The 23074-nt window shown below is 41.8% G+C and overlaps 1 protein-coding gene across 7 annotated transcripts in view; it reads right to left on the minus strand.

Moving 5' to 3' along the window:
- Positions 1–14214: 14214 nt before the first annotated feature.
- Positions 14215–23074, minus strand: part of LOC101004082 (glucosaminyl (N-acetyl) transferase 4) — a 29735-nt gene continuing 20875 nt past the window's right edge. For all 7 annotated transcript variants that reach the window (XM_021939463.2, XM_009208620.4, XM_017959647.3 and 4 more), the window contains one exon: positions 14215–18730. In XM_021939463.2, coding sequence (XP_021795155.2) covers positions 17368–18729 — 1362 coding nt within the window. In that variant the 5' untranslated portion in view covers position 18730 and the 3' untranslated portion in view covers positions 14215–17367. The remainder of the gene's footprint in view (positions 18731–23074) is intronic.

Raw genomic sequence — 23074 nt, forward strand, 5'->3', positions numbered from 1 at the left:
AGTTAGGCTAAATAGTGACTCCAAAATAATACGTTCAACTCCTTTTTTTTTTTTAGATGGAGTTTTGCTCTTGTTGCCCAGGCTGGAGTGCAACGGCGCGATCTCGGCTCACTGCAACCTCTGCTTCCCAGGTTCGAGCAATTCTCCTGCCTCAGCCTCCCCAGTAGCTAGGATTACAGGCATGCACCACCACACCCGGCTAATTTTGTATTTTTAGTAGAGATGGGGTTTCTCCATGTTGGTCAAGCTGGTCTCGAACTCCCGACCTCAGGTGATCTGCCTGCCTCGGCCTCCCAAAGTGCTGGGATTATAGGCGTGAGCCACCATGCCCTGCCATTCAACTCCTAATCTCTGGTACCTGTCAATGTGAAATACTTACTTGGAAAAAGGGTCTTTGCAGATGTAATCAAATTAACATTCTCAAGATCATCTTGTATTGATGGTGGGCCCTAAATCCAATAACTGTTGTCCTTAAGAGAAAAGAGAAGGATATTTGAGTAGAGGAGAAACGTGGAAGAGAAGGCAATGTGGAGACAGAGGTGGAGGTGGAGATTGAAGTGATATGTCTATAAGCCAAGTGTGGGGGAGGAAACACCTCTTCTACTCTCTTAGGTTCAGTAGCTGGGGTCTGCAAATCAAACTTGGAGAAGACAAGTTAACATGAGAAAAAAAACACAGAGTTTACTTATATGTACTACATGCATGCATGAAGGAGAACTCAGTGATAAATAACTCAAAAGGGGTGGTTAGAATTTCAGGCTTATATACCATTACCATCTAAGCAAACAGCAATGGGTTTATGGAGAAGTGACAAGACAGGAAAAGGGAGTTGGGCTTCTAGGGTCAGTAATTTGTGGGAAGGTAAATATATGGAGGAAACTTACGGAAGGTAAAGTTAGTTTGCGCGGACAGAACTCCGGCTGATGTTCTGTCCCCAGGGATAACGGTTGTTCTCCTGATATGGCAGTGGTGCGGGGCCGGGAGGGGTGGCAGGGGGGCAGTGGGTGGTAACACCTTCAGAAAGGGAAATTTGTACCCTGCCTTTAGGCAGAAACAGGGAGAATAGAGAGATCCTTTTGCATATGTTGTGTCTCAATTGCCTTCAGCTCAAAATTATCCTTATGCCTAAGTGGCATGTTTTAGGTGGCATATTCCGATTCTCTGCATAAGGGAGATTAAAGATTGCCAGCTACCACCAGAAGCTAGGAGGGCATGGAACCTACTGTCCCCTCCCAACACTTTGATTGCACACTTCTGGCCTCCAGAACTGCAAGAGAATATTTTAAGCCACTAGGTTGGTGGTAGTTTCTATGGTAGGCCGAGGCTGGGATGCAGCAACTACATGTGATCTCCTGTGTGGCTTCAGCTGCACGCAGTGGGGTGGCTGGGTTCTGAGATGCAGCTTCCTGGGGGCAAGAGCCCCAAGAGTATGACCTTCAAGAGCCCAAGGCAGAAGCTACAAGGCTTTGTCTTACCTAGCCTTGGAAGTCACATAATGTCACTACCACCATTCAGTCACAAGCCCACCCAGATTCAAGGAGAAGGGATAGAGACCTCATCTCTCAACTGGAGGCATGTCAAAGAATTTATGTTCATGGTCCATAGCCACCTCAAGGAGTTAGCCATTTGGGGAAAGAAGTAGAGTAGAGCCACATTAATTAATCTAAATTAATTAAAATAAAAAATCAATGCCTCAGTCACACTAGCCACATTTCAAGTACTCAGTAGTTACATGTCTGTGCTGCCATATTGGACAGCACAGACATAGAACACGTAGTTCTACTGAACAGTGCTGCCCTAGACAGAGAGAACAGCATAGACAAAGGCTCTGAGTTAGAAAATACCTTGGCTCATAAGAGGAACAGAAAAAAGCTGGCTTTAGCGTTATCCTGCTACCAAAACCTGGCAGAGATACAACAACAAAAAACTTTAGGCCAATATTCTTGATAAACATCTATGCAAAATCCTCAACAAAATACTGGCAAACCAAATCCAGCAGTACATCAAAAATCTTATCCACCATGATCAAGTAGGCTTCATCCCCAGGATGCAAGGCTGGTTCAACATATGCAAATCAATAAATGTGATTCATCACATAAACAGAACTAAAGATAAAAACCACATGATGATCTCAATAGATGCAGAAAAGGCCTTTGATAAAATTCAACATCCCCTCATGTTAAAAACTTTCAATGGCTGGGTGTGGTGGCTCATGCCTGTAATCCCAGAACTTTGGGAGGCTGAGAAGGTTGGATTACCTGAGGTCAGGAGTTTGAGACCAGCCTGGCCAACATGGTGAAACCCTGTCTCTACTAAAAATACAAAAATTAGCCAGGTGTGGTGGCAGGCACCTGTAATCCCACCTACTTGGGAGGCTGAGGCAGGAGAATTGCTTGAACCCGGGAGGCAGAGGTTGCAGTGAGCCGAGATCATACCATTGCACTCCAGCCTGGGCGACAAGAGCAAGACTTCGTTTAAACAAAGTTTTTCTTTTTTTTTTATTTCAATAAACTATGTATTGAAGGAACATGCCTCAGAATAATAGGCGCCATATATGACAAACCCACAGCCAATATCATACTGAATGGGCAAAAGCTAGAAGCATTCCCCTTGAAAACCAGCACAAGATAAGGTTGCCCTCTCTCATCACTCCTATTCAACATAATATTGGACATTCTGGCCAGGGCACTCAGGCAAACAGAAATAAATAAAAGGTATTCAAATAGGAAGAGAGGAAGTCAAACTATCTCTGTTTGCAGACGACATGATCCTATATCTAGAAAACCCCATTATCTCAGCCCAAAGGCTTCTTAAGCTGATAAGCAACGTCAGCAAAGTCTCAGTTTAGATAATCAATGTGCAAAAATCGCTAGCATTCCTATACACTAACAGGCAAACCAAGAGCCAAATCACAAATGAACTCCCATTCACAACTGTCACAAAAAGAATAAAATATCTAGGAATATAGCTAACAAGGGAAGTGAAGGACTTCTTTGAGGAGAACTACAAACCACTGCTCAAAGAAATCAGACATGACACAAACAGATGGAAAAACATTTCATGTCATGGACAGGAAGAATCAATATCGTTAAAATGGCCATACTGACCAAAGAAGTTCATAGATTCAATGCTATTCCCATTAAACTACCATTGCCATTCTTCACAGAATAAGGAAAAACTATTTTAAAATTCAAATGGAACCAAAAAAGAGTCCAAATAGCCAAGGCAATCCTAAGCAAAAAGAACAAAGCTGGAGGCATCATTCTACCTGGCTTCAAACTATGCTACAAGGCTACCGTAACCAAAACAGCATGGTACTGGTACAAAAACAGACACATAGACCAATGGAACACAATAGAGAACCCAGAAATAAGACTGCACACCTACAACCATCTGATCTTTGACAAACCTGACAAAAACAAGCAATGGGGAAAGGATTCCCTATTTAATAAAGAGTGCTGGGAGAATTGGCTGGCCATATGCAGAAAATTGAAACTGGACCCCTTCCTTACACCATATAAAAAAATCAACTCAAGATGAATTAAAGACTTAAATGTAAAACCCTAAACCATAAAAACCCTAGAAGGAAACCTAGGCAATACTATTCAGGACATAGGCACAGTTAAAAATTTCATGACAGAGCCTCAAAAGCCATTGCAACAAAAGCAAAAATTGACAGATGGGATCTTATTAAACTAAAGAGCCACTGCACAGCAAAAGAAACTATCAACAGTGTAAACACACAGCCTACAGAATGGGAGAAAATTTTTGCAATCTGTTCATTTGACAAAGGTCTAATATCCAACAGCTGTAAGGAACTTAAACAAATTTACAAGAAAAAAACAACCCCATTAAAAAGTGGACAAAGGACATAAACAGACACTTCTTAAAAGAAGACAAACATGCAGCCAACAAACATGAAAAAGAGCTCAACATCACTGATCATTAGAGAAATGCAAATCAAAACCACAATGAGATACCATCTAACACCAGTCAGAATGGTGATTATTAAAAAGTTAAAAAACAACAGCTGCTGGTAAGGTTGTGGAGTAAAAGGAACGCTTTTACACTGTTGGTGGGAGTGTAAATTAGTTCAATCATTGTGAAGCCAGTGTGGTGATTCCTCAAATATCACAGAGGCAGAAATACCATTCAACCCAGTATTCCCATTGCTGGGTATATATCCAAAGAAATATGTCATTCTATTATAAATACACATACATGTGTATGTTCATTTCAGCGCTATTCACAATAGCAAAGATATGGAATCAACCTAAATGCCCATCAGTGATAGACTGGATAGAGAAAATGTGGTACATATATCATAGACTACTATGCAGTCATAAAAAGGAATGAGATTATGTCCTTTGCAGGGACATGGATGGAGCTGGAGGCCATTACCCTTAGCAAACTAATGCAGGAACAGAAAACCAAATACCGCATGTTCTCACTTATAAATGGGAGCTAAATGATGAGAACACAGGGGGGTGGGGAGGGAACAACACACACTGGGGCCTATTGGAGGGTGGGAGGGTGGAGGGGTGGGAAGAGGGAGAGGGATCAGGAAGAAAAGCTAATGGATGCTGGGCTTAATACCTGGATATTGGGATGGGATGATCTGTGCAGCAAACCACCATGGCATACATTTACTCATGTAACAAACCTGCACATCCTGCATATCATGTACCCCTGAACTTAAAAGAAAAGTTGGAAATTTAAAAATAAATAAAATTTCAATGTGAAATTTGAAATTATATCAAAATAAAATTTTTGTATTTTGTTAAATTACAAAAAATAAAAAAGCTGGCTTTAAGGGCAGGTTCTGTGGCTGTGTTTTGCTGCTGTATGCCCAGTGCCTAGCATACAAGGCCCTCACGAGATACTTGTGGAATGAAAGGATGCATGCAAATGGCTCAAGTATACCAAGTGCATCAAGCTATGTCTCTTTAGAATTACATATATACAGGCTGGTATGGTGACTTTATAATAATCAGAAACCCAGGCTTTTGGTTGAGGTTTCCACCTCATTATCCAAGATATTTGCTTTCTAGCCAGTAGAAAGAAAAGGCAGGAGAGCTGCCACCCTTTGTATCCAGGATGATCTCTTCTTGAAATCCTTGATTTAATTATATCTGCATGACCATTTCCCTAACTAAGGCATATCCACAGTTACCAGGGGTTAGCACTGGGACATCCCTTATTTTAAGAACATGTCTCAGAAAGCTGCACAAAAAAACTTCTACTACATCCCATTGGCCAATACTTCTTACATGATGACATCTGCCTTGCAAGAGAGGCTGGGATATGTAATCTTTATCCTGAGACACACACGCTCAGCTTAAAAGGAGGGTTCTATTATTATGCAAGAAGAAGAGACGGGACATGAGGAGCTATAACAATCCCTGACATAGTTGTTTGCACATATGCATTTCCCACTAGACTAGAGTTCCTGGAGGAGAGGGAGCGGTCTTATTCATCCTCAATCCCCAGCACCTAGCATGGCGCCTAGCATCTAATAACTCATCATCGCTGATTGTGTGCTGAACGGCATGCTTGCTCAGATTTACGGTTGTTTTTGAATCCCAACATCTTTTTCAGAAAGATTTATTTCCTGGAAGCCACAGCTTTTTCCCCCTCCCTCTATTGGAAGTATGAATAAATTTTTCTCCAATCTTCACCCTGAGAATTTGGTGGGGCCCCTGGAGATAAAACAAAAGCTGGGGTGCATCCCCTAGAACTGGGGCATCTGGAATTTTTAACTCAACACTGCCCACAGTGAGCATTCAAATTTGTCAATTTCAGTTTCAGTGCTCCTACCTGTGTGCTCCTGATGTGGGCTTCCACTCTTGGTAAGTTGGGATCCTCTTTATTTGCCTGTGTCTCCAATTTTCAGAGTGTGGTTTGTCCTTCAATTTTCTGATAGATCCAAGAAAAATATTGGTCTTCAGTTGGTTCAGCTTTTTTTCTTGTTGAGAAGATGCTTTGGGAAGGGGGTGGATCGGCAGAGACAATAGAGAAAAGGGAGAGCAAAGGTGAGGGACAGCGAAGGGAGGCAGGGCATGCAGAGGAACAAAGACCCTCTGGAGCCAGGACCTCCACTTTCCCGTGACCATGCCGCACCTTCAGCCCACCAGGGATTCCTCCACTGGCCACCCAATTCCTGCTGCCACTACAGCCTCCAATGTGGTGGTTTTCACTGATTATTCATTAGAATCCTCTGGGAGCTCCTACATATCCCTGCACCAACACTTACCCTAATAAAAAGCATCCTAGGGGGTTTTAATGTGTAGCAGGTGCTGAGAACCAGTGATCTAGATTCTTGTGTTTTAAAGAGGGGTGGGTCTATGGACCAGCAGCACTGACACCACCAGGGAGCTTGTTAGAAACACAGCACCTCAGGCCCTATCCCAGAAATACCAAATCAGAACTTTCATTTTAAAAGACCCACAAATAAGATTTCTATGCCCGTTAAAGTTTGTGAAGTGCTGTCAAAATGATCCTCTTATCTCTCCAATTATGGCTGTTCTCTTGAAGTAGACATCTCCCTGGGAACTACTATGTGGTGACCACATGATGTAAGCAGAGAGACTCACAACTCAGCATAGATGTTGTCCTGCTGTGAGTCACCGGCGGTAACTTTTTTTTTTTTTTTTTTTTGAGACAGAGTCTCACTATGTTGTTCAGGCTGGAGTACAGTTTCATGATCTCGGCTCACTGCAACCTCCGCCTCCCAGGTTCAAGTGATTCTCCTCCCTCAGCCTCCTGAGTAGCTGGGATTATAGGCTCGTGTCACCACGCGCAGCTAATTGTTGTATTTTTAGTAGAGACGGGGTTTCATTATGTTGGTCAGGCTGATGTTGAACCCCTGACCTCATGACCCGCCACCTTGGCTGGTCTCAAACTCCTGACCTCATGATCCCTCAGGCCCTATCCCAGAAATACCAAATCAAAACTTTCATTTTAAAAGACCCGCAAATAAGATTTCTATGCCCGTTAAAGTTTGTGAAGTGCTGTCAAGATGATCCTCCTATCTCTCCAACTATGGTTGTTCTCTTGAAGCAGACATCTCCCTGGGAACTGTTAGGCGAGCCAGGTGATGACCACATGATGTAAGCAGAGAAACTCACAACTCAGCATAGATGTTGTGCCTGCTGTGAGTCACCGGGGGTAACATGTTTTTTTTGTTTTTTGTTTGTTTGTTTGTTTTTTCTGAGACGGAGTCTCACTCTGTTGCCCAGGCTGTAGTGCAGTGGCATGATCTCGGCTCACTGCAAACTCCGCCTCCCAGGTTCAAGCGAATCTCCTGCCTCAGCCTCCTGAGCAGCTGGGATTACAGGCTTATGTTAGCACGCCCAGCTAATTGTTGTATTTTTAGTAGAGATAGGGTTTCACCATGTTGGTCAGGCTGGTCTCGAACTCCTGACCTCATGATCCCTCCCAAAGTGCTGGGATTAGAGGAGTGAGCCACCAGTAACATGTTTTAAGTGGAGAGAATTAGATCTTCCGACAGGGGAAGGGGATTGAACTCTTTACTCTGAAATACCAGTACAGGGTTCATTAGTCTGAATTGACGAGAGCAAAAAATGCTGTAAATGAACCACCACCCAGCGTTGGGGTTAGTTTGCAGGTTAGGGTTCAGTTTAAAAAACTTGAGTGGAAAAGCAGATAAAGCAAGAGGCAAAAGGGGATGAACATTAGGAGTAAGGAAGTGAGGGGAGGAAGACCAGAGGCCAAGCCAGGTCAGGGGAAGAGGGGCACCACAGTGAGGGCTGGGGATGCAGAGGGAGAATGATGAGAGAGAGGAAGTGCAGAGGGTGGTCTTACATACTGACTCCCCCGAGTCATGGGGATGCAGTTCCTCAATCCTGGCTTACTTTTATAAGCCCCTTTCCTACAAGATCTGAGTACTTTGTTGCTATAGACTGAATGTTTTTGTCTTCCCTCCCCCAAATTCATGTGTTGAAATCCTAACCCCCAATGTGCTGGTAAGAGGAGACAGGGCCTTTGAGAGGTATTAGGTCATAAGGGTAGAGCTCCCACAAATGGGATTAGTGCCCTTATAAAAAGAGATACAGAACCCTGCTCTCAATCTCTGCTCTCAGACATAATGAGGATATAATGAGAAGACAGCCATCTGTAAACCAGCAACAGAGCCCTAACCAGACACCAGATCTGTCAGCACCTTGATCTTAGACCTCCCAGCTTCCACAAGTGCGAGAAATAAACATTTAAGTCATCTAGCCTGTGGTATATTTGTTACAGCACCTTGAGCTGACTGAAACATTTGTGGAATAAAATATTAATATGCATTTGTCTGGCATATTAATGCTCACCAGGACCAGAGCAAAAAGCACAGGTTGCGCACAGCAATGAAGAGCTTGGACTTGGGAGCCTCACAACTTAAAATTCCAATCTCAGTTCTGACAGTTATTAGCTGGTGACCTCGGCCATATGTGTTGGCCTCCGGGGGGCCCTTTCTCATCTCCTGGCATGATATTGGCAGTTACTTCATAAGGGCAAATGCAGAAAACCTGTGAAGCAAAAAGCACAATGCCTGGAATCTGTAAGATTTTATAAACATATTAATGCAATAAAATGTGTATTTAGTAATATATACAAGGAGCTTCTTGTATATTTTGTAGTCTAAATTTTGTAGATTGAAGATTGTCCACCATTCCATATTACCTGCCTAGGTTCTTTTTAAGTGACAGTGCTAAATGAGAGTAAGATCACTTACAAAGTTATTTTCACCAAGTTAATGTGTAGACCTTGTTTGGATCCTGATTTAAACAATAGTGAATTCAAAGACACATTTGATACAGTTGGAATATTTTGAAAATGGTTTCACTGTTAGACATTAAGGAATTATTGTTAATTTTGTTAGGTGTGATAATGGCTTAGTGGTTATGTTAGGAAAAAAGAGTTGTTGGCAGTTAAGAGACTCATAAGGTACATGGATGTGCTTTGGTCAAGGAATAGGCTGAGGCGGAGATCCGGGCCAGAGTGACTCAGCAAGTTTAGGGCACAGGTGCATACTCCACTTGTTATATAACCCGTTTGTGTAAGCTCATACTTGGCTCTGAGTCCCTATTGTCTGGAGAAGGTATAACTGCCCTGCTGATGCTGTGTGTGGGGCTCAGTTTGACATGGCACGGCACAGCTCACGTGCTGCTGCCCAGAGAGAGAGTAACACTGCTGGCCCCTGTAAGGGACAGCCAGGTGTCTTGAAGGCAGGCGGAGGGGGAGCCAGGAACCGGCTTGTGCCCAGAGGGAAACAGTTAAGCTGCTGACCCTGTGGCTGGCCTTGCAGGCCAGGGAGTGCAGCTGCAAGCACGGGAGTGACAGGAGCCGCAGAGCCAGAGCGGACAGCTGAGGTAAAGGCAGACAGCGTAAGAGAGCTGCTGCTGAGAGAGCTGCTGAATAAAATTACATTTCACCTGCTTACAGCCCCCTGAGAGTTCTTTCAGCTATTCGCCCATCCACCCACTTGCTTCGGACCTCAGCTGGGGCTGGAACCAAACCCCAAGCAGGACATTTGGTGTAGTCGTGGCCTTGGACCTGACACTATTGAAATATTAGGTCAGAACACAGAATATTGGCAATATTTGACCACTTTTGACCTACAAAAACAGCAGTTTCATATGGTTCAATCTATTATTAACAAGTGAAATAATGTGATATCTAGAATTCTTTTAAAATATTTCTGGGGGAAAATGGGGTGGAGGGGTGGATAGATGAAATAGGATTGTCAAAATATTGACAATAGCGGGTCTGAGTGATGAGGATGTTGGGATTCATCATGCTCTTCTCTCTCTCTGCTTGTGTTTGCTTGAAACTTTCCATAAGCTTTGTTTGGTATTCAACTGTGAATTATGACTACGAGGTAGTTTTTAGGACCACAAATGAACTTTAATTCAATCTTGTGTAAATACACAAAAAGGAGAGATTGAATGGGGCTGTGTACATGAACCTAAGGGCAGGTGGAGCTGGTGTCAGCAATGATTGATTGACTGCCTTGAACATCTCGAGGACCCCCTCATTCTCTATCTCTTCCCTGTTCCTTTTGTAACATTAATTCGCTGATACAAACTTGTCCAAGTGGTGGGGTATGGACACAGAGACAGCTGTGCTGGGCTAGCAAGCCCACATCCTTATGTTCTGTCATTTAAAAAACAAAAAGGAACAAGAGATTCTTATTCTCTGGCAGGAATTTAAAAAGTCCCAAGAGCCCTGATTAGCCCCCTCCTTTAGATCAGGTGCCCACTCCTTACACCAGTTAGCGTGGCCGTGGCTGTGAGAGGCTGTAATTGGCCCAGCTTGGGTCACCTGACCACCTCAGGGCAGGAAGGGGGCTGTTTGTGCTCTGAAGATTCTGGCATGGAAGAAGGGTTGAGTGGACAGAAACAGTAGCCACTCTTATCAGGTTTCTGGTTCTTTGCACTAGCTATTAGATTACAAGAAGTCTGATCACGGATCAGGTCTTTTTCCTTACCGGTTAATTATTTGTTTCCCCAGTTTTTATTTCAAAGTTTAAAGGCGTGGTTGCAAGGCTTGTTGCAAAACAGAATCAGCATTCCTCCTTTCCTTTCCTCGGAGGTGACTAGTTGTAACTCTCTGAAGTGGTTCTTTTGGTTTTGCTTCCACAAATTGGAGTGACATCTTTCTATTCCTCTATTTGGTTTTTCAGTTACAGGTATTGTCTACCTAGTCCCATCACTGAGATGATTTTGATGTCTTTCATACCCACCCACGCTCCCTACCCAACATATTCGTCCTTTCTATCCCCTCATGTTCCCTGTAAATTATATCAGTAGCATTGATTAGGTCAATATTTAACATTTACACGATCCTGACCATGTAAACTTTATCTCTAGCTGAGCTACACCTGCACCACTTTGTATTCTCCTTAGAGTTCATAATTTTTTTCCCATGGAAAATTTTTCTTAGCTGGATAGAGGCCGTCTCACCAGCATACATCTTTGTTTTATAGAATTACACGTAGGTCTGAACTCGAGATTTCACCCCCATGATTTCAGGTTACTCACACCCTCCAAAATTCATTTCTTTTTCATTGTATTTTATAAAATAGTTCCAAGTATGGCAGCAATGTGGTTGAAAACAATTTTAGGAGGACCTATAGTTATAGAAATGCATCAACTTTGGTCATTATTTTTAAAATATAGATAGCTACCTCTTCAACAATGTAGAGAAAGCATATAAAACAGCATATAAAATATTTCTGAACTTCTAACTATCGTGTCTTAGGATCAAGAGGTATGTATACTTATTGCAAAATTGTAAATACTAGATCAGCCTAATGCTTGCAATATTGAAATATTGTTCAGGAAAGATATCCTAACAGTGGTTCTCAAAGCATAGTTTAGAACAGCATCAATCTCACTTAGGAACTTGTTAGAGATGCAAATCTCCCTCCCCTTTAATGAGAAAGAGGGAACGGTGGGGAGCAATCTGTGTTTTAGAAGGTCTCCAGATGATTCTGATGCAGACTGGAGTTTGAAAACCTGTGTCCTAGACAAACATTATGTAAATCAGGGATCATGTCCAGCTGTTAGTAATAGAGACTTGAGATGACAGTGGCTTAAAGCACATACCAAGTTTTTTCTTCCATAAATAAGACTGCAGGTAGGTAGTCTTGGATGATTCAGATGTCATATTTTCACTCTGTCCCTGCCATATAACTCCCATCCTCATGGTTTTAAAATGGTTGCTGAAATTTCAGCTGTAACAAACATTCTAGGCACAGGAAAAAGCAAGAGAGGTGGGGAGAAGGCAAGCTAGGTAAATTACCTTCCAGGTGCACTCTCAGCTGTCTGTCCCACCCAGTGACTTAGGCTTAAAACTCATTTGCCCACCACCCCATAATTGAAAGAGAAGTTGGGAATTAACAGCTGGTTATGTTGTTGCTCAGAATAAAACCAGGGATGCCAGAAAGAATGGATACTAGAAGAAACTAGCAACTTCTAGATCCTTCCTGGAATGGAGTCAGTCATCAAAGTTAAGCCTTTAAGAACATTAGTCTGAAATAGCTCTTTACTACCCATGCATTAAAACATCATCTTTTATCTGCTAGAGGACAAACTACATACTTGTTTTAAGCAAAAGTCTTTGCTTACTTTGAGAATCTGAATAGCCATTTATCAGAATAAAGGAATACAATTTATTTCACGTAAGTAGAGGCTGTAGTTGTATACATCAACCAAGCATCCGACACGGTTTCTGAGAAGTTGATTTATAACAAACATACATGAAAAGCAATCAATTTAAAAATCCGTTCTCTTCAGTATTATAATTTCTGTCATGGAAATGCATCATAAGGAAGTAATTCAAGGAAAGCACAGCTGTATGTACAAAACTGTTCATAGCACTGTTATTTATGACAGCAAAAATAAATAAATAAATAAATAAAGTAGTTTACAATTCAAACGTCCTACAATAAAGTAGAGGCTGAGTGAATTGTGGTATGACCATTACATAGCCATAAAGACCATGTAGCAACATGGCAGAGTGATTGTAAAAATATTGACAGTAGGGACAAAAGTCAAAACACATGTATCTAGATAAGAGCATTCAGAGAACTATAGTGGTTTTGTTAGGATGTTAGAATTACGAATACACGTGGTTTCTGTTTAATTTCCTTTATTGTTCTATGAGAAACAACAAAGAACAAAACAAGAAACAAGAACAAAAAATAAATTTACCCAGGTTCCTGGCCATGATTTTCCCTGAGATTATTTTCTGGCTGTTTGTCTTATGCATGATTCAACGGAGGGTACTCCAGGAGGGTGTGCTTTGCTGCTCTGTGGGAAGGCTGTATGTAAGGCCAGGTGAAGAGTCTTCCTGTGGCTTTGGTGTGTCCATGTGGGTTGACAGCCTGATCATCTGTCTCTGAAGCTGTTTGTTTTATATCATCAGATTTTTTTTTCCAGTACTGAGAGCAAATTTACAATGATCTATTCATTCTCTCTTGCCACAGTTTCCTCATAATCAGTTTCATGAAACTAGAAGCCAATTGTCCCAGTTTAGATGTAGATTTGTAGGTGCCAATGGGAACAAAAAAATATGAAACTATGTAGGAATCAAATCAGTCTTTAATATGATGCTGTGTATAGACCTGCCTCACCACCACTGGCACCAAAAAATAGTCCCCGTTCCTGAAATTACTGTGGATTTGCACAGTTGTCCAGCTTGGTGAGAGCTAGAATTAGCCTTAGGTTGAGTACAGTGTTTATTTTTTTAGGTTGAAGATTACCCACATGCCCTTACTCCTTGAGATGGATTGAGATTTGTGAGTGAAATACGCAAGCCCCGGGCATATCTGCGTAGTAGGTAGGCTGGTGACTGTTACAGATTTAGAAATGGTGAAAGAAAAATGGCCAGGGAGCTTCTCAGGGGGTGGGGGTTGATGATAACAAATACTCAGCTCAGTAGAGCTGAGAGAACAGAGCAGAAGTTCATCAGGAATCCTCCACCAGCAAGGCCTGGGGACATTGGGGGTGTCTGTGCGCTCACAACCAAGGCAGGAGTCCTTCAAAGAAAGGGAAGGATCTCGGCTGGGCGCGTTGGCTTATGCCTGTAATCCTAGCACTTTGGAAGGCCCAGGCGGGCAGATCATGAGGTCAGGAGTTAGAGACCAGCCTGGCCAACATAGTGAAAGACCATCTCTACTAAAAATACAAAAAATTAGTTGGGCATGGTGGTGGGCACCTGTAATCCCAGTTACTTGGGAGGCTGAGGCAGGAGAATCACTTGAACCCGGGAGGCAGAGGTTGCACTGCACTCCAGCCTGGGTGACACAGCAAGACTCCCTCTCAAAAAAAAAAAAAAAAAAGTAGAAAGGGAAGAATATTGATTTTCCAGGAAGTGAGGGACCTGAGATAAAAAGCTCAACCTACCCTACTGAAAACTACTTCCATAAAGTAATCAAGCAAACAAGAGTTTTACCTAATTAATCTTAGAGGAGAAACCAGCCTGAAGGAGGACGAAGACAGGGAAATCCTGGAAGACTCTTTGAGACTTTACCAAATTAAACGGCTAAAGTTCATGTGCCTATATTGTGTATAATACGCAGGCTGAATGTCTTTTACACTGAAGTGAAATTAACTCTGCTCTTTAAATACTGGGCAAGTGCCATAAACTGAAAGAATGTGGGGAATCAGCAAAACCAGAGAAAGGAAAGCTCATAAAGTCCAAGGGTTTGGGTCTTTGGAGCATATTTTATTTTACAATACCAGAGAATCAACATCTAATAGTAGCATAATACAAAATGAAACACCAATCTATTTAAAACTCTCATAATGGGAACTGTATTTCAAAAATGATAAGAAAACATAGTAGGAGATTTAGAGACCAGTCAATATAAATGTATAAAAACTCTCATTTCATCATCAATGCAAACAAAAATCATTTATAATAACATACATAAGAATACATTCACTTACATTCACAAAGTGGATTATCATTTTTATTTTCCATGAAATATGTCAAAATATATGCAAGTATATCTTCACATTCTGAAAGGCAAGATAAATCTTCAAATTTAAGTATGTACATTTCACTTAAATTAACCAAAATATTAAAAATAGCAGCAACACTGGTCTTTAAATACGTCTAATATCACAAGAGATTGTTCACACAATATAGACTGTTTTGGTAGCTCTTTCATTATTAATATTGTTTAATATCCACATACAATTTAGAAACTCTAAGGTTCTGGTCTGATCTCTGAATAACTTAAAGTCTAGATTCAATAAATACGAAGAATAATTATAAAACACAGACTGCAGGACATTCTCAAGACCAGGGAGGAAATCATACCCAAAGGTTTTAGGGAAGAATCAGATATGAAGGCGTACAGGAAATCTGTAGGATTTCCAAGGCAAAAAGGTGTGATCTGACAAGCTCCCTGAAATGTTAACAGACTGAGTCCAGAGAAATGTGTGAATGTCTCAAAGGCACTTTCTCCGCTTCATCCTTCCATGTTCCCTTTGAATATGGCATTTAAGTGATGAACAACTTCGGAAATTTCCCAATAAACAGGGGATAGAATAAGTTCTCACCAGCAGGCAAGACACTGGATCAGGAGGTTATTTGTTTTCCAGCATTTACGTTTATTCTGATGACCAAAGCCATAAAAACCAAGATTTCAACAGGATCTCATGTATTTCATCCTAGATGGTGGGAAAAGTATCTGTAGCCCAATTCTCAATGTAAGTCACTGTACCAACCTGTAACCCTATTGGCTTAGAAAGAAACCCTAAATGGGGTTACAGGAGTTTCCTCAGATCTAGATTTGGTTACAGAAGTTGCCCCTGTGACTGGGGCCTCTTTTTATATTTCAATAGTTTTTCAGAAAAGGTAAATGTTTAAGTCTTTCAATGGGGTTGGACCTTTGTTTGCCTTATACTCCTAGGGGTATCACGCTCTGACATTGAAATGTCAATAGTTTGTACCTATTTTCATACCACTTCATATACTATTTCAATCGATTCTCACACACACACAAAAAAAACCCCAAAACTTGTGTGGAAGAAGCAAGGATAGGCATCTAAGTGCTCATTTCAAATATCTGGAAAACTGAGGTTCATAGAGACCAAAGTGACTTACCTGTTCATGGTCACACACGAGTGAACTGGTATGGATCTTTTGCAGAACTTAGCTCTATACAATGTTTACTTACTCTGAAGAATGGGGCTTGGAAATAGTTATTTCTGAAGAATGAAGTAATTTGAAGGTGGTAAATAAAAAGGGAGAAAAATGAGTTCAAGAGAAGAAAGGCAACAAGAAGTGGTGTCAGTTGGCAGTTAGTATTATGAACTTTAAAATGAGCAAAGTGCATTTCACATTTAGAACACAGACATTTCAAAATATGTAATACTTAAATCTTCCAAATTGTCCTACTTTGGCCTTGATTTACTACATCTTTAAATTAATATCTGAGGCTACATCTTTATTTACTGAGGCTGCCATTGAGACATATGATGACCAAGAAATTTTTACATGAGTTCTACAATTTCCCAAGAGACTAGTGAAAATGTTCTCGCCTATTCTCAGAACACCATTCCTACCACATTTTACTTTTAGAACAATTCCATTACACACATGTATGTATGTGTGTGTGTGTGTGTATATATATATATATATATATTACTCATTTGGTGGTTTTCTCAAGTGTGGGGTTTAGAAAATATCCTTAATGAATATTCTTACTGTGTCCTTAGGAAAATTAGGTTTTTTTTGTTTTCCTCTGGAACTAAGCTGAGAAAAAGACTGCGAGAAACTTAGAGCTTTCATCACTTTAAATCTGGATTCCAGTTGGACAGTTGCCAGAGAAGAAAAAATTTTAAATGACTGTAACAATTAATTTAGAAAGCTGTCATATTTCACACAACCTTTTCAAGAAAGTTTAGTGACTCTTAGCTTGATAGTTCCATAAAACAGAATTATAATGATTCCATAGAAAGTATTCCATTGTAAAGAAACTTATCTAGAATGATAACTTACAAATTGAAGACTTAGGCTTAATGTTCTGGTGTGTGACACTTGGAGCTATTGGTCAGTTCTTATTTTTAATCAGTAAATGCATTTTAAAGAAACAGTTGAACTAAAAAGGCCATTCACGATCCTGTTTTGTAACATGATAAAAATATTGTATAAATCCCTTTGCTCCTCTTTAGGTACTACCTGTCCCAACCCATATCCTCACCCCCTTCCTTAACTTTCATACACTATAAATGCCCCCCAACAGTCTCCTCAACCCTGAATTAACCAAGTAATGCACCAAAAGGCAGATTATGCTTTGGCAAGCAGGAAATTGGACTATTCTTTGAGATTTTTCTGAGGTAGTGAGTCTTTCCTCCTCTGCTCTAATGGTTAAGAAATATCTTGGAAGGTAAGTTAAAAGACAAGTGGAGTGTTGGTCACAGTACTTAAACACTACTCTGAAATGGGTGGTTTATATGATCGGATGATTACCACTTCAGTAGAATCCTGACTGTTATGTGGAGAACTTAAAGATACCGAGATTGCCATGATGAGGATAAGCCACAGTCTCTAAAAAAGTGCTTGTCATACAGTTAGGTGCTCAATAATGTTTGAGGACTAACTGAATGTTTAAGATCTCTGACTTAGCTCAGTGAGATTACAAGCAAAAACAAACATTAAAAAAACCTAGCCAACTGCAGGCTAATATCATCAATGGCTAGCTCACTTTCCCTTGTGCATGGAATTTTGGACACCTTTTAAAGTATGGGAGGACTGAGTTTAAACAGTATTGGGCATAGTATAGTGTTCAATTCCATACTGACTCAATTTATCACATACCCTCTTATTTCCATCCTGATTTTACTCTCATGATGTGGTTGTGAGATTTCTATCCATAAATAACTTTTCTGAGGACAAAGTGATCCAGTCTCTCTGTTGTTCTTCAAGCTTTTCTGCCAAGCATTTAATCAAGATAGGGTCCACTTTAGAATCAAATTTATTAGCAAACCAATGTCCATCTTTGATAAGCCACCTTAATTCTGCAGCTCCATAAATACACACGCTTCGAAGGTGAGATCCAGTACAACCGGGATAGAAAAAACCTTCGTAGTAATTCCACTTGACAAGGCGGGTCTTACTCTGCAGATCAGACACATCCTGGGCTGATCTGGAAATCTCCCCAGGTATTCCTGGAACCCGAATCAAGGTAGCCCAAAAGTGCTCATCAGGAGAGTATGTGTCTTTAGACCAGGCAAAAAAGTCTTGAATGACGGAGTTGTTGAAAATATATTTAACAAATGCTTGACTTAAAACAAAATAAGCACTGCCAACAAATATCTGAATGTTATGGGGCGGTGCTTCCTTGGAGACGTTTGTCCTTACTGGTAGCTTCACATACTCATAAGGTACCCGTCTGAGTTCATGATGGTAAGTGAATCTTTCCAATTTACTGTTCGGGGGTTTCACTGTCTCCAGCATATTTGCTCCATTGAGTTTTTTCAACTCTGACACTAATTCAAAATTTGACTTCAGGGGAAAATCTTGCCCACACAGGTTGATAACATATTTCCACTGGACTGAAGACTTCAGAAGGTCCGACAAGCAATTTAAATCAGCTTGGAGTCTGGAAATGTGGGCATATTCCACAGCCTCTAATTTGGAAGCAATGAAAATATTGGAGAAGCACTTAGCTAAATTGTTCATGGCAACTTTGAAGGAATCAGGTGCCTTACGATCATAATGGATGCAGTAAATATTGTGCTGGTTGTATATAGCATGGATAAGCCTTTCGACCATAATCGCATCTTTGTGGACAACCAAAGAATAGGCTATTGGGAAGCTTTTCTCTTCCTTTGAAACAAGCTTTTGAGCATAACCTCTTAGAGTCTGATAAATGTCACAATCACTAGTCATTGCCACAACATCATCATCCTCCAAGTCAATGATGTCCCTTCTTCTTATTTCCAGAGTCTTGCCAATTTCCAAAGGCTCCTGTTCATAGATACCCGAACAGTTAACTTCATACCTGACTTCATCCTTAACATGAGTGTATCTGTTTCTTACAAAAGGCGAGGTGCTTAGGGAGTACTCAACCAAGTAAATGTCTTTTTGCGGAAAGAGCCGTCTCACGTTTAGAAGCTTTAACAAGGAGAGCAGCCATAGGGTTAAAAACAGGATGAAAACTTTCTGCTGTAGGGTATGTTTAAAATAACATTTGAATATCTTCATTCTGTAAGAGGAGAAAGAAATAATCCAGTTGGAATATTAAGAGAAAATCACGTCAGTTTATCCAAAATCTACCACATACTAGGCAGAATGCTGGCCCCAAAGATGAATGAAACAAGGTTTTTACCCTTGAAAGAATCCAGAAATAAGCAGATGGAATTATGAAGAATGGTGGTATTTTGGGGGTATTCTGTGTTAACTATACCTAATTTTGAGAGATGTTGATTTCCAAATAGAAGGGAAGGTAATGTAAACTCCTAAAATATAAATATAGTGTGTCTTATATTGTCTGCATTTCTGCTTAGCATATTTGAGGAGGGATTGCTCTGGTTTGGGCAGAGGTCTAGAGAACTGGATGTCATCAAGAGGGCCTCAGAGAGGCAAAGGACTCACCTGAGGCCAAAGGGAACATTTGTCTTGATTCTACCTCCAGATCCCGATTAGATCCAGGTCTGAAGTCAAACAAGGAAAGCCCAGGGAACCCCACCTTCAGAAAGAAGGGTGGTAGGCAGACACCCAAAGGAGCTATACTAAGTATTAGCGACTGTAAAATGTATAGATAACAAAATTGGGTAAACTTGCATATTTTCCTTATTTTTTATTTTGGTAACACCCATTTCCACACAGGGATTAGCCATTTAGCCCTTAAAATAAAAAGGGCGTGATTTTTCACTGAGAGTAGTAGGTGGGGTGTAAAAACTACCTTGAGGGGGAGCAATTTGGCAATACCTGTTAGTTTTAAATGTACCCACCCTGAAGATCCCGTGTGTGTGCAAAGTCAAGCACAGGGAGGTTCCCTACAATGTTTTGTATTCAGGCAAGACAGAAAATATCTCAAACATCCTTGAACAGTGCATTGATTAAATTACATCCATGCTATATTATGTGAAAAGGCCTGAGACCAATCTGCATGTACATGCCAATGGGGAACAATCTCTAAGTAATACTGTGAAATAAAAATAAGCAAAATGCAGAAGCATGTATAGTATGCTTACATGTCTATACATACAAAGAACATACACTAGCAAACTTTTTTTCTTTTTTGTTTTTGGGACAAGGTCTTGCTCTGTCCCCCAGGCCAGAGTGCAGCGGTACAAGCATGGCTCAATGCAGCCTTGAACTCCTGGGCTCAAGCGATCCTCCCGTCTCAGCCTCCTGAGTAGCTGGCACCACAGGTGTGTGCCACCATGCCCAGCTAATTTTTTCTTTAGTAGGGATGGAGTCTCACTATGCTGCCCAGGCTGGTCTTGAACTCCTGGTCTCAAGTGATCCTCCTACTTCAGCCTCCCAAAGTGCTGGGATTACAGGCATGAGCCACCACCCTCAGCCTAAACTTTTTCTTAAAGGACCAGGTAGCAAATATTTTTGGCTCTGTGGGCCATACTGTCTCAGTCACAACTACTCAACTCTGCCCGTTGTGGTGGGAAAGCAGCCACAGATTATATTTCAATGAGTGGGTGTGGCTGAGTTCCAATAATACTTTATTTACAAAAACAGGCAGCTGGCTGGATTCAGCCCACAGCTGTAGTGTCTCCAAAAGGATATTGTATATACATGATGCTGGCAACAGGAGTTGCTTTGCAGGGTAGAATGGGAAAGGACTGAGGACTGGGGCCTAGGTAGGAGAAGGATTTACTTATCACTGAATATCTTGTAGTATCATTTGCCTTTAAAAATGACTATATTACTTTTTCAGATGAAAACAGGCTGACTGGGAGGAGGGTACAGATGTACTTATAGGGAGCAGCGAGAAGGGCAGCCCAGGAAGTACTAGCCCAAGGGTCCAGGACAGAAAGGCTGGCAGAGCTCCTAGGGCTGCTTCAGGAGGTTCAGATACTGAGAACTGGTGGGGTCTGAGTGCCCATGTGCAATTTCCTAACATATCTCAATAAACCTTAAATGGAAGATATAATCATTGTATCCAATTTCATTCAAGAGAATTGCCAAGAACTTGGAACCCAATTTAATTTTGTAGATTTCATCTATACAGACCAATTGACAAAACTCTGCCCTGGGAATGAGATCCCACCTTCCTCATTCACCTCCACTTAAATCCTTCTGTTTAAAGAACCACACCTTCACCACCATGAACTGTACTGCAGAATCCCACCTCTCCAGCCACATCTTGTCTCTCCTCTGTGGACTGCCTCAGGCTTCTATCCTCAGCTCACTTCTCTTCTCCTGCATACTTGCCCCCTATCTGTACATTCCACCTTCCAACTGATGCCTTTCCATATTCCAGCACCTTTCCCTCCAGCCCTCACATCTTGCCCAAGCCTCATAGGTGAACCTCCAGTTGCTGGATGGACATCACCGCCTGATATCCCGCAGGCACTCAGCCTCCATGAGTCCAAAACTGAACTCGACATCCTCACCTCACCTGCGTCTTCTGTCTCAATATATGATCAGACCATCCACTCATGGGCCATGTTTGAAACTAGAGTTACCTAACTCGTCCATTTCACTCATACCCATGTTAACACATCACCGCATAAATGTGCCTCAAATTCATCATTTCTTCTCCATCCCCACTGCCACGTCCAGACAGCATCTTTGCCGCATCAGCACCCAGGTTAAGAGACTCCTGGTCAGGCTCATGGCCCCGGGTCTCTTGACTGGTCTCAGCTTTTTGCTCCTCCAAAGCACACCAAACAGAGTCCCATCACTCAGGCTCAAGGCCAGGGTGCTTGCTAGTTGTTCTAAAGCTGTGGAAAACTGTCCCCACTCCCCTGCCCGACGCAAAAGGCAACTCACTGCAACTCCAGAAGCCTGGGCACATGTGTAGAATTGGGTGTTGTGGTATAGTAGAAGACTAATCAGTCCCAAATAGGGGTGTGTGTGTGTGTGTGTGTGTGTCATTGTCTTAATTCATGGTTATTAGGCATAAATAGCATGTAGCTTACAGAAATGGCTAGAACTGGAAGGGGTCTAACTCAAAGTAAATTTTGGCTATTTCTTTTCTCACTTTTAGTCCATGGAGTCTCTAATTAACGTTAGCACTTCCCCCTGACACCACAGTAGTAAAAAGAAAAGACCTCACATTCTAAAGAGATTTACCAAGTCTTGCAGAGTTGTCATGTCATTTAACTATCATCTTCACACTTATATAAAAAGACCTGCCTTGTCACTCATTTCCAGGGCCTCTTCTGCATCCAGGCATCCCTGCCCTTCCTGAGAAGGCCTGGGGCACACACGATCTGACTCTATCCTGGTTGGGAGAGTCTGAGTTGAGCAGGAGGCCATGGTTGCCTGCCCAGAGACAGGTCACAGGACATCCAGGGAATGAAGAGGTGGGAGGCACCCAGTGAGAAGTCCTTTGGAAACTGGCTCTGGGGCCCACATCTGAGAACCAGGAATGACAGTGAATTTCAAAGAAAGAAGGGTAGGAAAATGGGACAGCCCCCGCACCTCGCTTTCTGACACACCTTTGCCCAAGGCATCTTTAAGGGGGAGAATTTGTGTTGGAGTCAGCCTTTGATATCCTTTGAAAGGAGCAGCCCTCTTCAATATTACCCTGTCCCAAATCAAAATAAAACCCCTTCACCTGCTTACCATGGCCAGAAATCCATTTATTTATTTATTTATTTATTTATTTATTTATTTATTTATTTTTTTACTTTAAGTTCTGGGATACATGTGCTGAACGTGCAGGTTTGTTACATAGGTATACATGTGCCATGGTGGTTTGCTGCACCTATCAACCCATCACCTAGGTTTTAAGCCCCGCATGCATTAGGTATTTGTCCTAGTGTTCTCCCTCCCCTTGCCCCTCACCCCCCGATAGGTCCTGGTGTGTGTTGTTCCCCTTCCTGTGTCCATGTGTTCTCACTGTTCAACTCCCACTTATGAGTGAGAACATGCGGTGCTTGGTTTTCTGTTCCTGTGTTAGTTTGCTGAGACTGATGGTTTCCAGCTTCATCCATGTCCCTGCAAAGGACATGAACTCATTCTTTTTTATGGTTGCACAGAAACACCTTTAACTGAAAAGCATTCCTTTCCCCAAAGAGGTGCGTAGGTGCAAAGCCACTTGGTATGGAGTTTTTGTCAAGTCTTAAAAGGGGATGTTGGCCTCTTCCCAGCTGCGGTGGGCACTAATAGTGAGGGGAATGCTGGCAGGAGGTTGGAGAGGAGTACGGGTCCCCAACCTTGGTTCAGCTGGCTTTGGCTTCCTCTGAAAAAAACATCTGCATAACACCCTTGGGCCCCTCCCACTGGGCTCTGCAGGGGGTACACCCCCAGAGCAGCACAGCCCCAGGGGACACAAGTTGCAGGGGGTGGAGGAACCAGGTCTGACCAGAGTCAGCTGGGCTAAGGCTGGCTGTTACATTGGCCACATGGTTCCTGGGAG

This window comes from Papio anubis, unplaced genomic scaffold (genome assembly GCF_008728515.1).
Source record: "Papio anubis isolate 15944 unplaced genomic scaffold, Panubis1.0 scaffold158, whole genome shotgun sequence".
NCBI classification, from domain to species: domain Eukaryota; kingdom Metazoa; phylum Chordata; class Mammalia; order Primates; family Cercopithecidae; genus Papio; species Papio anubis.